Here is an 18969-nt window from a genome sequence, read left to right on the forward strand (position 1 = left end):
TCAAATTGACTGAATGACATCCATTGAACATATATAGGAGCTAAAACAATAATTATCCATCAAACATATGCATAAACAATATAAGTAACTCAATTTCTACAAACAAAACATGATTATTGTTTTAACCATGCATTGATCATAAAAAGGATAAACTAGCATAAACAATCACAAATCATCATTTAAGCATCATAGATGTGCATAAATATACAAAACATAAAAGGTCACATAAAACAGACATAAATGTAGTTTGTTCCTCAAAGCATCATAGAGTTATTACACTCAAATAAAACAGAGTTATCAAGTTTTACAACCTAGAAGAGAACATCAAAACAAATATGAATATCACATAAAGGAACTCAAATCAGTCATCACCATCACCATCACCATCGCCATCACCATCATCATCACCATCATCAGAAGAGCCTGAGCCATCAGCATGGTCCTCACCAGAATCAGACTCAGAACTAGAAGAGGGATCCGGAATCCCTAGAGACTGACGCTGATATGAAAGAATTGTCCGGAAAGAATAGTCCTAACATCCCTCTGAATAGATGAGACTTGCTTCTGAACACTTGAGTACTGAGTCTCAAGGCGATCCAGACGGTCACAAATATCAGAAGTGGAAGAGGTAGAGGCTCTAGAACGGGAGCGAGAAGATGATGAAGGAGTGGAGTCAATGGACATCTGCATTCTAGAAAGGGAAACCTTATCAAAGAAATCCTTCTTAGATTCAATCTTGGGTTCATTGGTGATCGAAGTGTTGAAAGATGAGGGTGAGAAAGGAGCCAAATGGTAGAAATTTTGTATGTTTTGATGCCATATTATTGAGAAAAACAGTTGCCCAATCTACTTTTACTTTGGCAAATATGGCATATACGACATTTATCTTGTCAGAGGCAAAGTGATCGAAACTACCGGTTTTAGGAATCAAGTTTTGAGCAATGATTCTAGCAATGAGTTTGGCAATTGGATTGAAAGAATTGTTGTTCATAGGATAAGAGAAGCTGGGTTTAAACATGAGTTGGTTTACAGCCGGATCACCAAGCTTAATAGACATGAGATCAATGTCACCTGTTGGGATTTTAAGAATCCCCACAAGTTCGTTGGCAGAAAAGGTTATTGCAACATTTTTAACAGATGAGGTAATGGTCAGACTACCATCAGCAGAGGATGATGTGGACAGGTTGGCATAAAACAGATAAACTAAAAAAGGATAAAAAGGAACTTTATATCCCTCATCTAGCAATCTATCTAACCCAACATTATGAAGGATAGACTGCGTGTCATACATGAATAACTCAGGATATATGATATATCTAGTTGGAAGAATTTTCAGTTTGCACAATTATCTATATTTCTTAACAAGAGATTTAAACAATAAAAAAATCCTCATAGTGAGAAGCTTTTGTAGAGGATGAACTAGACTCTGGTTTTGATCTCTTTTTAGGAGGCATAGTTGATTAGGGTTTTGATAGATATGAGATATGATTTTAAAAAACCCCTGTAAAAAGAAATTTTGAGCAGATTTAAAAACTTCCCTAAAATAGAAACCCTAGATTGAGAATATGAACATAAGAATGCAGAAATCAAAAGATAAAGGAAGAATTTACCCACAATATCTGATGGAAATCGACAGAGAGCGGCGGTTGAACAAATCGGGCGACCGAAGAAGAGAGTCGGATTTTTTAACCCTAGCTCTGTGATTTTGAGTTGGGAGGAAGAAGAGAAGTCGGATGTTTTGAGAGAGGGAACAATGGCTGGGATTGAGTGGATAATGGATTCAATGGTGATTAAGAGTTCGGGTCCAAAACAGATACCCAGTAACAAAAACCGAAACCTGATAAAAACACAAAGCTGCTGCAGTAATTTCCTGTCGATCGACCGACGCGGTCGACCGAAACGATTACAGAGAGATCGTCGGTCAACCGGGTCGGTCGACCGCGAGAAAATGAAAAAGACAGGTATTTTAGAAAATTTGTTTTGAGAGTTTTTTCAATTTAGACCTTTTGAAAATATGTTTTATGATATACTAAAAGTTTTATAAGGTATATGTAAGTGTTTTTAATTATAAAAACAAACAAATAATTTATTTTAGCATAATGAATACAATTTGTCATTAAAAGCTCAAAAAACTAATTATTCAAAATAAGAACAAAACAAAACAAAAAAAAGACAAAAAAAATGTAAAAATTATTTTGGTACCCAAATCAGTTTGGTACCACTAGAGCTTGGGACATGACCCCTATCATTTAAATTTAAGGCCCTAGGGTTATGAACCTGTTTGGGTGTATTTTGTGCACCGATATGATCAAAGTAAAAATTATAAACGTGACCCATACGATTGCAATTTGTGCAATGTAGAGGTTTGAATGGTTTACGTTGATCGAAATAGAATGCACGTGGTTATTATTTTGCAAACAAGAATTTGTTTTCAAATCGAAGCAAAACATGGCCAAATGACCAAAATGACCACAATAATCACATTTGTACACATAAGCATGTTTGTGATTTACACTATGTGTGTGTACATGTGTATGTGATGAAGAAGCTTGATGAGATGCACAATCATGAATAGGTTTGTCAATTTTTGGTGCATTATGACAAAATTGAGCTAAATGGCCTTTAAGACCGCAAATAGAACATTTATGAATTTTGTCATACATATGTGCATAGCGAATAGTTTTCTTAGAAGAATTAACATTGAACTTTGCACATAAGCCCATAAGCTTTTTATTATTAGCAATACAAGTGTTTAGTGTTGAATCTAAGGTAGATATTCGTTTTCTCATTTGATTCAACTCATCATTATGCATACAAGTATTGCTACTAGAATTATGATAAACAAGATTACTCATCATAGATTTCAATTTATCTACTTCTAACATAGCATCACGTTTTTCATAAAGCAAACTAGCATTTTTAATTTTCAAATTTTTATTGCATTCTTTAAGAATTATATTTTTATTTGCAATAAAATTAAACTTAGTAGCTAGTGTTTCATGAGTGGATTTCATATTAACATACTTACTCTTCACATCAATATAGCAATTGTGTAATTTTTCAAACTCAAGAGCAAGTTCATCAAAAGTAATAATATCATCGTTACCGCATACCTTACTAGGGTTATCACCTAGTGGTATTGTACATGGAGATGAGGCTTCCTTAGAACTCAAAGCGGGATTTTCCAACGCTTGTTGAATAGCCTTCAATTTCCCTTCATGTGCTTTAATAAGTTTCCATAAAGCGTAAGCACTATCAAAATTAGCAAATTTGTTAGAAAACGATGAGTGAAAAGTGTTAATCAAATATTCTAACAAAAGCTTATTCATGTTAAACAATTTTTTATCATTCTCACACCATTTGGATTTTTCCAAAGTGGGAACAACATAGGCATCCTCAATAATTTCCCATAACTCAAATTGATTAGATTGAACGAAAAGTTTGAATCTAATACGCCATTGAGCATAGGGAAAAATATCCAAACGAGTAGCAATATTAATAGCATATCCTAAGCAAGATGAATCATACATATCCATAAAGATGATATGCAAGAAGCACAATGTAATCAAAATTAGATTAGCACAAATGCAATAACTTGGATCTTTAACTCAAGACGGTTAGTCCTTAAATCAAAGAGCACCAAGCTCTGATACCAATTGTTAGACCTAAGAGGGGGGGTGATTAGGGTCTTTTGCTAATCTAATTCTAATTAAAAGCTAATTAAAATTATGTTGATTAATTTGATCTTGCAAGAAGAAATATGATATGGATATGAACAATAATGATGACTAAAATATACGCTAAGCAAAACACAAACACACGATATGTTTACGAGGTTCGGTCACCATGATCTACGTCCCTGCTCCTCACCTCGAGAAGATATCCACTATCACAATCCGGTTTGGAAGCCGGAACTTCTACACACTCGGTTTACAAGATCACCGAAAACTCTCACACTACACAAATACTATGCAATCACAATTTACACACTAAGTGTAGGAACCTACCCCGTGTCCTCCTCCTCAAGTGCTCGATTACAACCTCTCCCTAGGTTCGTCAATCGACGCCACTCCTATTGGATTTGACCCAGTGTCTCGCCTCACACTTCTCTCGGTGTCCAAGTGTATTACAAGTGATTCTCACAAATAAGAGTTAAATACAATGATTTGTTCTCAAATAACAAGTGAGAACACAATGAAGCTCACACTCACTAAATCACACCCCACAACCCACACTATATGGTATGAAAATATTAAGCTCAATAAGTGTGTGTGATAACAGTGAATCAAACTCAATAGATATAGCTAAATGAAGTGAAAATGAAATAATCAGCTATAAAAGAGTTTAGAAGACTTCTCAAACAAGAAGAGCAGTAGAGATGATTCTAATAGGATTGAATGCCACTTCTTGTTGTAAAAAAACTCCTCTTGAAAAACTGATTGATGAAATCAACTATTAAACAGCTCTTAAACACAATCAATATTTTCTTAAACACCAAATTTGGATTTCTTAGTTATTAAGAGGAAGAACAGCAATGGGGTATATATAGCACCCCAATACAATAGAAAAAAGTAAGTAAAAAGACCAAAAACCCAGATTGAAAACAGACAGAAAAACTAGCCGTTACAAAGGTTCTGACACCTCGGCGGTCGATCGGTCCGGTCGACCGCTGAGCTCAAAAACTCAGGTAATGAGGGTTTAGAGCTGGCGGTCGACCGACGAAATTTTCGGTCGACCGAATATTCTCTCGGTCGACCGGTGCGGTCGACCGCGAGCATGAGCTCAAAAAACCACTGTCGGTCGACCGGATCGGTCGACCGAAAACTGATATTGGCAAAATGACAGGTTTTGGGGTAGTTTTGAAAATTCGTTAAAAATATCAAATCACATATATATATATATATATATATATATATATATTATGCATAAATTATATGTATATAATGAAGTACGAAAGAGCTGTAAACATGAGATAATAGTTATTGTAACAACGTTTGATGAAAAATCATTTATATGATAGAAATGTCAAAAAACGTGTTAAGTGTACATATATTGAGCTTAGATATAATCATACAATATATGTAAGTAAACTAAACATATACCTAGGTAAATCCACACAAATGAACTTGAATCTTTAACGCTTGATTAACGTGTGTTGAAATACCTGAAAAAAGAACATAAACACAAAACACTAGAGAACTTATTAATAAATTGTTTACGAAAACATCATCAAAACTATAGGGTCAACAGTATAATCTGACAAACATCCAATGAAACGACGTCACACGTGACCTCATCAATATACGACTCGTGGAGCACAAATCTGACAGTGCATTGATCAACTACAATCAGTTTCTCCTCCTTCTGAATCCATCCCAATGGATAGGGCTTCTGATGCTTGACCGTCTTCAGATCTGAACCAATGCCTCGGATATCAAATTCTTCTCGCTGCCCGAATCAACAATGCCATCAACCAAACTGGTCTTCACTTGCAACTTAAGAACAAAGAGTTGCTCTCTCGGGTCATCGTCCTCTTTCGTGGTCTGCTTCTCCGTCATAAGGTTGAGACTGTTGTTGGGCTCTGTCATCCCCGGGACTTCTTTCGGACCTTGAGCTATCATGTCTTCCTTTTTCTCCTCTATCTTCTTCAACCCTCTTGGCTTGAGATAAGGATACTTCTCCCAGCACCGATCAGCTGTGTGCCATGTCTTCTCGCACTGACTACAAATCAGTCCTGCCTTCCCTGGATCACCCTTCTTCTTCTCCTTCTTAGATTGAGAACCACTAGACTCGCCTTTCGTCTGTTTGGAGTCTCCCTTAGCCTCATTGCCCTTCTTTTGCTTGCCCTCGAGGGCAATAGCCTTCACGCTCGCCTCTGCAATTGATTCCACCGTGAATAGCTTCATCTCCTTTTCGGATGAAATCGCTCAATCCTGCCATATACTTCATAAACACGAAATATTCCTCTGTCGTAATGTTGAGGACCATCACCTGCTGTTGGAACTCCGTGGTGTATTCTTGAACGGTTTGATTGACCCTTTAGCGCAAGCCGTACCACTTGTACCAACAATCTTTAAGGAATCCCATCGGGTAGAACTGCTTCCTCAGTAACTCCTTGAACTTGTTCCACGATACCACCTTCTTCTCCTACTTGCAGTAGGATTTCCACCACGTCAACGCGTGTCCTGAAAGCTTCAAAGTCGCGAACACAATCTTCTCTTTCGACGAATAGCCATAAAGAGTAAAATACGTCTCCATCCGCTCGATCCAGTCATCAAGCCTCTCGACGTCAACACTCCCATCATAAACATGAATTTCTACTCTAAAATCAATCTTCAGATTCTGGTAAGAATTCTTACCCCCTTGATGCAATGTAGCCTTAACGGTCTCCTTCTCCTCGTCAGAATCTGAATCTACTCTTTCCACATCGGACTCAACAATTTTCTTCGAAGAAGATTCACCTTGTTTGTCACCTCTATGGATAAGACTGATAAGTTGTGTGAGAGTCGAACCTATCGTCTCGATCTACTTCTCCAATGCATCAATCCTCGTGGAATTGTCTCCTTTGGCCATCTTCTTCCTCCTTAAAACCTGGACTCCTTCTAATGAAATAAGGATTTCGCCTAGCTTCTTGTATTGCGATCAAGTCAGGACCATACACAGGATGCCCCCTTCACAGAATCTGATCGCTCTGATACTAACTTGATACGAGTCGCCGTGCGAGCACCCTTTGGTTGTGGAATTACCAAAAGGTGGGTTGAGAAGAAGACAACTAAAACACAAGAACAATTCAATATGGTGAAAAAAATACCTTCTCTAGATTATGAAGAATCAATTATTACAAATCTCTCCCTCATAATCTCACTAGAATCGAGAACAACCTCTCAATCCTCTCTAAACCCTAATACAATGATTAGAATTTTTCTCTGATCTAAGATCTCTTCTCTAAGATGAACAACTTCTATTTAGAAACCCTAAACAACCCTTTATATAGGTGTACAAACGTGGATGGTAATCTTGTAAATAACCAAGACTAAACCCAACAGGAAAACACATGAACAGAAACCCAAACGAACCAGGAAACCTTCGATGAGTCGACTAATGAATAGTTATGAGTCGACTCATGACCTCATATGAGTCGACTCATAACTGATGAGTCGACTGGTCAGAGACTTTTTGCTAACAGGGCTTGAGTTCTTGAGTCGACTCATGACAGGCATGAGTCGACTCAACCTGATGAGTCGACTCATGTACATGTATGAGTCGACTCACAGGCTGAAATCTGGATTTCTCGAATCTGCTGCTCGTCCTCTCGTTCCACGCTTCTACCTACGTTCCACTGTACTGTTTTACACCCTTATTCTCATGCTATCATGAGAATCATCTATCCTCAAGCTCCTATGAGGATCGCTAAGCTCCCGAAGAGAAGATACACACGTATCATATTTGGATAAGAATGAGCGATTTGGCCTTATCTTCAGTTAATAACTGATTAACCATAGTATCAGATTAGTTGGGACGCTCAGGGGCTTTCTTGGTTTTTCGGATTTTGACTTGTTCCATCGTTTACGTGTATTTAATTATTTCGCTGACTGGTACACTTCCTCGATTCACTTTGCGTGTTTCGTGAACACGTGGATCGCTTGACGGTGGCCGATGAGCATACAAGCCACTTAGCGGTGGCCGGTGAGTACGCGGACCACTTGGAACTGGCTAATGAGTACGCGGGTCAATTAGAGATGGCCGGTGAGCGTACGGGATACTTAGTTCGTCGTTCCGGTGGCCGATGGGTGTACAGGCCACTTGACGGTGTCCGGTGAGTACGTAGGCCACTTGGACAAATCTTCTCGACTTGGATGATGACTTTTATCGCCTCCTCTTCGTCTCGAGCTATATACGGGAACCTATAGGCATTTTTTGATGCCTACAGATACCCCCTTCAAAGTGTTTCAACCTCATTCATTTATAGAGGAGTCTGAAATACTTTGGATGTGATAGGCCCACACCTTCAGCCGGTGTTAATGAACCTACAACCGGTTTTAATTCTTGACTTCTCCACATTTTAGTCTATTCAGTATTTTGTCGAACAGTTGAAATTCTTCCGGTGCTGCGTTTGTCGTCTGACCGTTGTTGAAGTCTCGAATCGAAGTTGGTGAATTAACTTTGGCTCGTCTCGTTGAGTTGGCTTTGAACTGATTATCTGCTTCGCAACACGTTGCCCAGCTTTAACCTAGGGTTATACATTGACCGATGTTGACCTTAGGGTTTTGTACCGATTGACGTTGACTTTTATCATAACGTGTTGACCGATGTTGACTTGAGGAAGACCAGTTTATACTCGTATACTCCTAAGAGTTTACACAGTTTAAGCTCTTAAGGCATTGGAGCATGACGGTCCCAAATATTGGGGCTGCGGAACCAACTGTTAAAGCTGATTCATCTACATGTATGAATGTTGTCGGATCCTCAAGTCATGAGACCAATTAATAGGGTTGGTATATCAATGACTCTCACATTTATAGGATATTTGGTAAACCCTCAGCCATCAACGGGTTTGATGAGCCTTTACCGACTACCGTTTGAGTCGGGCTAGCATGCAGATTGTTTAAATCCGTTCTGCACGTAACGTTATGCTAAAAGAGTTAACTCTTTTAGTGCTATGATATTCAATATGTAGACTTCATCTTTCTCTTGTGAAAAGACTAAACAGCAACGTGTATCAGACGTAGACTTAGGATTTTTGGCAAATCCTCAGCCTTTAACGAATTTGACGTGTCTTTACCGATTACCATTTGTATCGGGCTTGCATGCAGATTGTTTAAGTCCATTCCGCATGTGACGTTGTGCTAAAAGAGTTAACTCTCTTAGTGCTACGATATTGAATACGTAGACTTTATCTTTTTACAAGAATAGACTACCCGACAACGCGTGTTAGGCTCTGACTTATCCTTACTTAGGATTCAGGATAAAAGTCCCCAGCCTCGGATTCTAGTGTCTTCTTCAATCGGTGAAAGACTAAATCGGCAACGCGTATTAGGCGTTGACTTATCCCTACTTAGGATTCGGGATAAAATTCTCCGCACGTGTAAAGCACGGAATATGGTGTTATCAATAATAACCTGCCATAATGTTGTATATATGGGTTTTTGTTCTTTTTACGGCAAAAGACTAACCGACAACGCATGTTAGGCGTTGACTTATCCCTTCTTAGGCTTCAGGACAAAAGTCCCCAGAACTTGGATTCTGGTGTCTTTTTCAATCGGTGAAAGACTAAACCAGTAATACGTGTTAGGCGTTGACATATCCTTTCTTAGGATTCAGGATAAAATTCCTTGCGCATGTAAGACACGGATTTTGGTGTTATTAATAACAACCTACCACAACATCGAATATGTTGACTTTTGTTCTTTTTACGGTCAAGAACTAACCGGCAACGTGTGTTAGGCGTTGACTTATCCCTTCTTAGGCTTCAGAACAAAATTCCCCAGACTTGGATTCTGGTATCCTTTTCAATCGGTGAAAGACTAAACCGATAACGCATGTTAGGCATTGACTTATCCCTACTTAGGATTCAGGATAAAATTCCCCGCGCGTGTAAAGCACAGATTTTAGGAGTTATAATGTTGAAAGATTATGTCTTCTCTTGGGGCAAAGACGAACCCGATGCGGGAGAGAAAGAATTTTATATTCTATTTCCCAAAGCTGAAGAAGAAGAATTTTATATTCTATCTCCAGTTGCCAACGGAAACTCAAAGTGGGATCTCCACTTTTAGAATCCGGGATGGTGAAACTAAGAGTGGGATCTCCACTCCGAGAATCAAAAAGATTCGAATAATCCTAACTGTCGGAAGGTTTGATTACCGAACTAAAGGTGGGTTTTTCATTTATTGAGAGTGAATTACGGTTTTGGCCCTAACTGTAGGAAGGTTTAACCAAATGGGAGGTTTGAGATGATCCTAACTATAGGAATGTTTGATCGCTCGATTTGAAAGTGGACCTCTCATTCATGGAAGGAATCGAGAGGAGATTTTGGTTGTGGTCCTAACTGTAGGAAGGTTTGATCGAGTGGATAGTGGAAGTGGGAGAACAAATCACAGTGGGAGTATTGACTTGTACAAATCACTCAGTAAGGGTTCTTGGTGTCAAGTAATAAGGACTTAACATAAAGGGGGTTTAACAATTGTCAAAGATTAGTAGACTAAAATTCTAAATATTATGTCCTGACTCTAACAATAGAAGTGTTGAGTGTACAGACACATTGTGAGTTTGAATGGATTAAACCAGAAAGAATTTTAGTAGACCCACTGTCAATTAATTTGATCAGTAAGGGATTTTGTGGTGAAAGATTGTAAATCGTCAACAACAGTGGGAGTTTTTTGTGAGGGAAGATTGATCCAACAAAGTGATCAAATCTGGTCTCAGCAAAAGAGTGCTTGGAAGTTGGTGAAACTGATATCGGAAATTGGACGTGTTTCACTCTTAGAAGCATTTAGAGTTCAATTGGGAGTTTCTTATTCATCCCCTTTTGTAGCGATCGGGTTATCCCTAAGAACACCACATATAGCATTCTTTCGGGAACTTCCCGTTATATCCATCCCCAGCTTTCTTTGTGAAACCGGGTCTAACATTGTACTTAGCTGAATGGTCGGGTTATCCTCAAGAATATCACATACGATATTCTTCTAGGAACTTCCCATTAAAATTAGGAAATAGTTTAGACTTGTATACCTGTTGGAGTATTGAGAAGCAGTTTATACTCGTATACTCTTCGGAGTGTCATTCGACTTAATTTAGCATTATAACGCCAGCTTCAACCAAGATTTGGATGCTATTTTTTAGAGCAAAGAAAACCTTGGTAGGATGAAGGACCCTCCTGTGGTACGCACAGTACTTTGGATCCGAAGTATTATCAGCTTCCTCCTAATCTGCGATAGGTGGTAGCTTGATCTTGTTGTTTTCAATGAGGGATTCAAAAATGGCTGGAATATATTCGTCCTTGAAGGAGCACTCTTTTTGGAGTCTTGGATCCGAAGTCTTTTGCCGTCTCCGGGATTACTGTTGTAACGTCTGATTAGCATCAACAGCAGCTGCAGGAGCCTTCCCTTTACTACGGGAGACGAAACTTGAATTTGGAGGGTTAGCCGTCGGTTGGCTTCTCTCGGCTTTCTTCCTTCTGAGGAAGCGTTCGGCCTGCTCTCCACGCACTTTCAACTCTTTTCAGGTATCGGACGGTGCTACCCCCATAACTTCCAACATGTCCAAAGAGAGGTTGTTGTGATAGGTTTGGAGAATGAAATCCTCTGTGATCGGATCTTGGCAGTTCATCACCTTATTCCGGAAGCGCTTGATGAAGTCGTCGACCGTCTCGTCGTATTCCTATTTCTCATCGAAGAGTGTCCTGATTGACACCTCGACGTCATCATCAAAGAAGTGAGTGAGGAATAGGCTCTCCAGGTCTTCCCAGCTGTTGATGCTTCCGGGTTTGAGATGGTGGTACCAATCAAAGGCAGGTCCGTGAAGGGTGCCAATGAATGATCGAACCATCAGAGCTTCATTGCCGGAGATCATGCCCAAGTGGGACTTGAAGTAGATCAAGTGCTGAGTGGGTGAACCCTTCCCGTCAAATGGCGTAAAGTTGATCAGGTTGAACTTCGTCGGGTATGGTATTGAATCACACTTTCGTGGGTAAGGACACGGAATACCAGTTCTCTTTACTTCTCGATCAGACATCAGAGCATTGATTTTGCTCTCGAGGTCCTTCATCTTTTCATCCTTGTCTGTATCATGCTTCGGACGATTTTTGAGAGGAACAACAGGGCCACCTCTAGTGTTGTTATCATTAGTGGGACCACCCCTGATGTCGTTATTCTCAGTGAGACGACCCCCAGCATTTTTGTCAATAGGGAGTTATCAACATTGTGATGTTCATCCATATCTGAATCGCGACCTGCTTGGTTAGCAACATTGCGACGGTTGAATTCACCAAGTTGATTGGACAGAGCCCGAATCTGTTAGTCATGCTCTTCCTTCATCTGCATCATGGCCATTTCTAATTCAAACTTAAAGTTCTCTTTTTGCTTAGCCAAAGCATCCTCGATGATTTTGGTCATTTGTTCAGCATTGATCATGAACGCCTCATGGGATTGTCCTGGGCTGGATACTGTATTGTCCGAAGCGACTGCAGAGTTGGCATCTGATACCTCATCATCCGAGGATAGGCCTCTATTCATCCTCTGTTAATCCCTTTGCCTAATGGTTCCCGATCACAACCGGGTTAGACGATGCAATATGAGCAGGTCAGAACTAGAAGGTCAAGTTGACTTTCCCTTATCAGCCATGTTAATCGTAACTTCTGGAAGTTCGTCATCTTGAGCGACCAATCGTTTCTTGTGGAAGAGTTTTGGCTTGGACTTAGCCATTCCGTTGGAGATCCTCTCAAATACCGAGACCCTCTACGGAGTGGTCTTGGAACAGCTATATGTTGATAATACTGCCCTGATTATCTTGGTACACGGACAATGAAAGTCCATCTTCCGGGAATCTCTCTTTCGAGATCTGCTCATACCTCCAGCCCTATAGTACAACTCATCGGCATGATGACTGGAGCAATCTATCGTGTGTTGGCACAATTTCTCAGGTATAATGTCGTCGTCTGACGAACATGTTTCCTTCTGAGGACTTGTTGCCTTGATAGCGTTCTCAAGAGTCACACGTTTGGAGCCGCGCTTTCATGAGCACGGGACCTTAACGGGCTCTTGGATACTGACTTGTAGTCCGAGGCAGTCAGTTATAGGAGTTTTCCTATTATAGAAAGGATGTGATTTATTGCGAGGGCATGTGCGACCCCCAGCTCGAGTAGTTGCTCGGGGTTTAGTCACCGGACCTAAGCGTTCTTTGATCGAAACTTTGTCTCAATCCTCATACAAAAGACCCAGGTGATCCGCCATGCTCATCTTGAATCGGGATAAGTCAACGCTGCCGTGGGGTTCTGCCGGAGGTGTGTGATTCATCAGGATAGAAACAGGGGCAGTCGGAGGCTTAAACGGGACTAGAGAGATGAACCGGGTGCGAACCGAACCGAACCGGGCGTGAACCGGCGTGAACCACCACTTGGTGGCTCGGTTTTGGCCGAGCTACCATTTGGTGGCTCGGTTTTAGCGGAGCCACCAGATGGTGGTTCGCGCATTCCGACAGTTTCGGGCGCTGTTTGACTTTTTGTCGACGCCGTTTTGGACTTTGGTTTCCTGACTTAGCGTGGCTTCGGTGGCTTCCTGATCACCTCTTTTTGCTTCAACTTCTGCGCTTCTTACACGAGAATTCGTGCGTGCGCAATCAAGACGCGACGCTTTTGAATGCACTCCTCGAGGGTTGAGCGGGTCCGTTTGACTTGGATCCATTCATTCACTGTTGGTTTGGAGGAGAGGGCATCTGTTTGTCGCTGGGGCACTCGATTCTTTCTTAGTTTCAGATCTGCCTTATAGCACATCCCGTCAATAGGCTCCAATGCCTTGGCGAATTGGCGCGTGAGGCGTTGGCGCTTCCTTTGGCGAGCTCTTTTTGATAAAGTTGGCGCGACGACAATGGCTATTTCCTTGATTGATGAGGAGTCCAGATCTGCAGATTCGGCCTCGTTGGAGGTCGAAGGAGTATTGCAAGGCGAGATGGCAGCATCAACAAAGGCCTTGATCTTCTTGCACTTGCGAGGGGAGGAGGATCTGGAGGAGGAGGACGACAGATACTCCTCGAACTTTAGTTGGTGGAATTCGTACTCGACTTCTTCGCCAACCGGGATCTGGATCCGTGGTTGCGGCATGACAGCTTCAGCAGTGAAGTTGTTGGCTCCTACTGTGGTCTCCAGCGTGTTTGATTCAGAAATTACTATTTTCATTATCATCGAATCTATTATAACTTTAGCCATTACAATAAATTCAAATAAATAAAAATTGATCTTTTTATAAGATCTTCTTACACAATGAAAATATAAGATTATAATTCCTTCAAACAACACACAATAGATATTTATCGCCTGTTGTTTGCGTGGGATCTTTGCCTGTGCCGGGGACGTTGATATCCGTGGACCGTCGCAGATCAGATCCGGTTGACAGATTTAAAATCAAAGCTTCTACTTCACGAAGGAAGTATTCACTGAAGTGGTAATCCCGACCAAGCGAGATTACGACTTTTCTCGTGATTTAAGACTAAGCTTAAATCCGGAGGAATATGGGGGAAAGGGGTTTCAGATCTCTCGAACTCTCTTCTTGTTTATGGAAAAACTTCGCCAAGATCTGCTAACCCTCTGAAATTTGTGGCTTCACTCTTAATTTTGACAGCACCTCGCCCCCTTCATTTCCAGATCATGAAATGAGCCCCTAGGCCTATATTTATAGGCTTCGGTTGGTGGGGTATTTGGATAAGAATGAGTGATTTTGCCTTATCTTCAGTTAATAACTGATTAATCATAGTATCAGATCAGTTGGGATATTCAGGAACAAATAAATCCTGAAAGAATCCGCGAAAACTGAAAAAATATATTTTTGGATCGGAACTAGCCGAATCGCCATCTGGTGGCTCGGCCATAGCCGAGCCAGCCTGGCCGGGTTGTTTTCACGCGACTCGGCAGCCAGGGGCTTTCTTGATTTTTCGGGTTTTGACTTGTTCCTTCGTTTACGTGTATTTCATTGTTTCGCTGACTGGTACACTTCCTCGATTTGCTTTGCATGTTTCGTGAATGCACGGATCTCTTGACGGTGGCCAATGAGTATACAGGCCACTTGGCGATGGCCGGTGAGTACGCGGACCACTTGGAACTGGCTTATGAGTGCGTGAGCCAATTAGAGGTGGCCGGTGAGCACACGGGATGCTTAGTTCGTCGTTCCGATGGCCGATGAGCATACGAGCCACTTGACGATGGCCGGTGAGTATGCATGCCACTTGGACAAATCTTCTCGACTTGGATGATGACGTTTATTGCCTCCTCTTCATCTCGAGCTGTATACGGGAATCTATAGGCATTTTTTTACGCCTACACCTCCCTCTGTCTATCAAGACTCTCAACATCCATAGTAATGGTTTGTAACTGCATCCCAACCTGCCCCACTTAGGTTACGACAAGCTTGCATGTCAAAAAAAATGAGTACGTAGACCTTTAATGTGATGCTTAACATGTTTTGAAGTGAATTCTGTCCCAAAATGATCATTAACTTAAAGGGCTACCATGTTAAATGCAGTTTCCTTAAAATTTTTATCAACTTTAAACCTTCTCTTAGCCAATTTTGTAAGACAATGGATGAGAATATCACCATGTTTTTGAGACCAAAATCTATGTCCACCGCCTATGTTACTGTCAGTTTTTGACTTCCTCTTCTTTGTTGATTTTTTCTTCATATATGTATCAAGTGTAATATCTGTTACTTCTTCTATGGGTGATCTTTTATTACTTCATGTTGATGTATTAGGTGAATTATGATTGAAATGATGATAATTGGATGGACCAGCAAGCATGTTCATGTATGTTATGTGTTGATGATGCACTAGTAAGTAGTTGCCATCTAAGTTTTGGACATTACTAAAAGCATTTGGTGGCATGAAATCCATGTTGACTTGGTTTATTGAGTTCAATGGTGGCATGAAACTGATGTTAAACCCACTAGTTACTTGACTCAGTGAGGTTCTTGGTGATTGAGATTGAGAATTATCACCCATTCCTGTATCAAAATAACATTGAGATATATACAAATAATTTTATGTATAATAAACATCAATGACTGAAACATAGTAGGAATATTATAACCACTTGTACATCTAACAAACCATCACATATTATAAATAACTTAAAGCAATTTCTCAACCATGTTTATGAAGTTTAAAAAGACAATAACACTAATGACACACCACATATACTAATTTTTGTCCAAAGCATAAATACAAATAACGAGTACTAAATTAAACTGCAATTTCGCTGGTGACACCTCTACGGTGTTGAACACATTAGTCAACCCATATTTCCTAAGCTATTTGATCTCTATGAGCCTTTCACTCATTTCTTGATTGTGTTTGCTCTCTTTGGGTTTGGATTTGGGTTTGCGAGAAGTCCACAAGATTATCATCATCATCAACTGCAACATCGCTATCTTCCTCTACAAGATCCATTCCTCGTTGAGTAGATCGTCAGTTGGATCTACAGTTACAATATAGTTATGGAGTTTAGTGCAAGCTAATACAATATCAATTTATGAATGAAATGGATAGTTGGGCTTAGCGGTTAGAATCTTGAACTGATTCTTCAATTCTCCGAAAGTAGATTTAATCTTCAACCTTAGGATTGTTAAGGATCTCTTGTGGCACTTCGTTAGGTGCTTGTCTCATATATCTTCCATTTAAATAGGAAATAGCTTCTAGAACTTTGTTGAAGTATCGACTACCAGTCTCCCTAGATCTAATAAATTAGGACCTCAAAATATTATTTTTTGTTTTATGACCCAATATATTTAATGTTATAGCAAGCTGCTCCTCTACTGTAACATGCCGTGAGTCCTTTAGTAAATCTGTTTTTTCTCATGATCTTTGCCGGCTTCATAAATGCCCCACTACACATTCTAACGTAGTTTAGACAACTATCACTAAATCCATAATATATACGGTTCAAATATTCATTTTTTTTTTATCATTTTGCATTCTTTTTTTCAAGTTTGGACCATTAGGTATGGATCTACGTCTACATTGCATTCTCCTCAAATAGGTAAATACTATAACCATAACAGAAAATACAACCCCTGAACACATTGTCATGACAATTTCTTCATCAACTCCATCACCATCCATCTACAATACCAAATTTATGTTACTAATTTTCAAATATATAAAAAAAATTTACTTGTAGTATTAATTTCAATTTAGCAATTAATCTATGAAAACTTAGCACTCAAGTTAAAATGAAACAATATATGAATATCAACTCTAAAACAATAACATACTAAATTCTTTAACATAGCATATAGCATAAAATTTGAGGTCCTTTTGATGAGACAATATGTCTTTTTGCAGATCCTCATGAGTAAGAAACAAATACATGAATATCAACTCCAACACAATAACCTACTAAATTCTTTAACATAGTATATAGCATGCAATTTCAGGAAACAAATACATGAATATCAACTCCAACACAGTAACCTACTAAATTCTTTAACATAACATATAACATGCAATTTGAGGCCCCTTTAACAACACAATATGTTTTTTTTAAAATAAACTCATGAGCAGACACTAAATACACCCATATTAACATAGCATATAACATAACATACAACTACAGGGGGTTTATCAGCAAGTAGCCCCTTATAATTTGTTGCTTTTATATTCTTAAGCAAAAATGTGCAATCCTGTACTCACAGACTGCAGACGACTTGCATTACAGCCTTCGGAAGTAGAATCAACATGGATCATAATCTTTTAAGGGCCCAACCAATGTTAGCGTGGTGGGTCGTCTTCACTGAACCTAATAAGATAGGCCCATCTCAAATTGTTATGCTAGACTCTTTCCTGTAAGAATTGCTAATTTAAAGTACGGGAAAGGCCATACAAAGAACGGATCTCGTAAAATTAGCATGAACTATAAGAAAGTTTGAACGAAACTAAGGTGAACTTTTCAATTAGAGAAGATAATACAAAAAATATAAATGAGCAAAAAAGAAAAGAAAAACTGTATAATTGTTTTTTTTTTTGTTGAAATGAACTGTATAATAGTTTTATGATAGTACATGAAAATCTATAATTTGTGATACAAACTCTAAATTACTTGTTTTATTTAAAAAAAAAGAGAAAAAAAGGTGGAGGCCTCGATAACTCATAAATTCTGATAGCAATTTACAAAAAAAATTACCACAAGAAATGTCCTGTTAAATATGTGAGAATAACATGAAGTTCTCACTTTTGATAACACCATCTCCAAATTAATAATTCATAGATTTATGAACAGTTCGTGAAGACTCTGTAAAGATCACTGAGAACTCATGGTAATTGTTTGTGTATATATTAATTATTTAACAAGAAAACAGATGTAAGGTGGAGTGTCATGGTAATTGTTGTGTATAAATTAATTATTTAAAAACAAAACGGCTAAATACCCATATTGGTATTTTAATTCCACTTCATTTACCAATAAGGTATTTTAATTAGGCAAACCCGCTTTAAGGCATTTTAATTGATTCAACTTACCAATAAGGCCATTTTTCTCGTCGGCAACTAGTTTTCCGGCGAGTGCTCGTCACGTGCGTGGCACGTGATGACTTAAACTGATTTTTAGCTGTTGATGCGGCATGGATCTGTCCTATTTTGGGTGAATTGGGATTGTTAGAGGGTTAACTCCCACTTTTAAACACCGTCACATCAGAAAATTTGTGCCACATCAGTAGCTAAAATACAGTTTAAGTCATCACGTGTCACGCACGTGACAAGCTCTCGCCGAAAAACTGGTCGCCGACGAGAAAAATGGTCTTATTGGTAAGTTGAATCAATTAAAATGCCTTAAAACAGGTTTGCCTAATTAAAATACCTTCTTGATAAATGGGGTGGAATTAAAATACCAATATGGGTATTTAGCCAAAAAAAAAAAAACAGATGTATGATGGAGTTTCTTTTGCGTTTATGAGGTAAAGGCGTCGCCACGCGTCCCACAATTTCCCGCCTCGCATCAGCTGCGCCTCTCTCTCTCCAATTTAGGTTTTATTAGGGTTTTAATTTCCTCACTTCCTTCACTCTCGTCGTCGTCGTCGGAGGAGTACATCAATGGCGACGCTCGTCAAATTGATCAATCCCCAAACCCTACCTTTCTCTTCCCCAAAACTCCCCTCCTCTCATAAATTCAGCCAAGTTCCGCCGCCAATTCGAACGACGAAGACGATACGTCCTTCTTCTTCTTCTCCTTCGATTGCGAGAGCTTCCTCTCCATCGTCGTCCTCTCCTGTGGCT

The 18969-nt window shown here is 39.5% G+C and overlaps 1 protein-coding gene across 1 annotated transcript in view; it reads left to right on the plus strand.

Annotated features, from left to right (window-relative positions):
* LOC109835229 (thioredoxin-like protein AAED1, chloroplastic) overlaps positions 677–18969 on the plus strand; it is a 41645-nt gene continuing 23352 nt past the window's right edge. The window contains exons 1-2 of the mRNA XM_020403214.1: positions 677–792; positions 838–1115. Coding sequence (XP_020258803.1) covers positions 677–792; positions 838–1115 — 394 coding nt within the window. The remainder of the gene's footprint in view (positions 793–837; positions 1116–18969) is intronic.

The sequence above is a fragment of the Asparagus officinalis genome, chromosome 3, assembly GCF_001876935.1.
Source record: "Asparagus officinalis chromosome 3, Aspof.V1, whole genome shotgun sequence".
Taxonomy (NCBI): Eukaryota; Viridiplantae; Streptophyta; class Magnoliopsida; order Asparagales; family Asparagaceae; genus Asparagus; species Asparagus officinalis.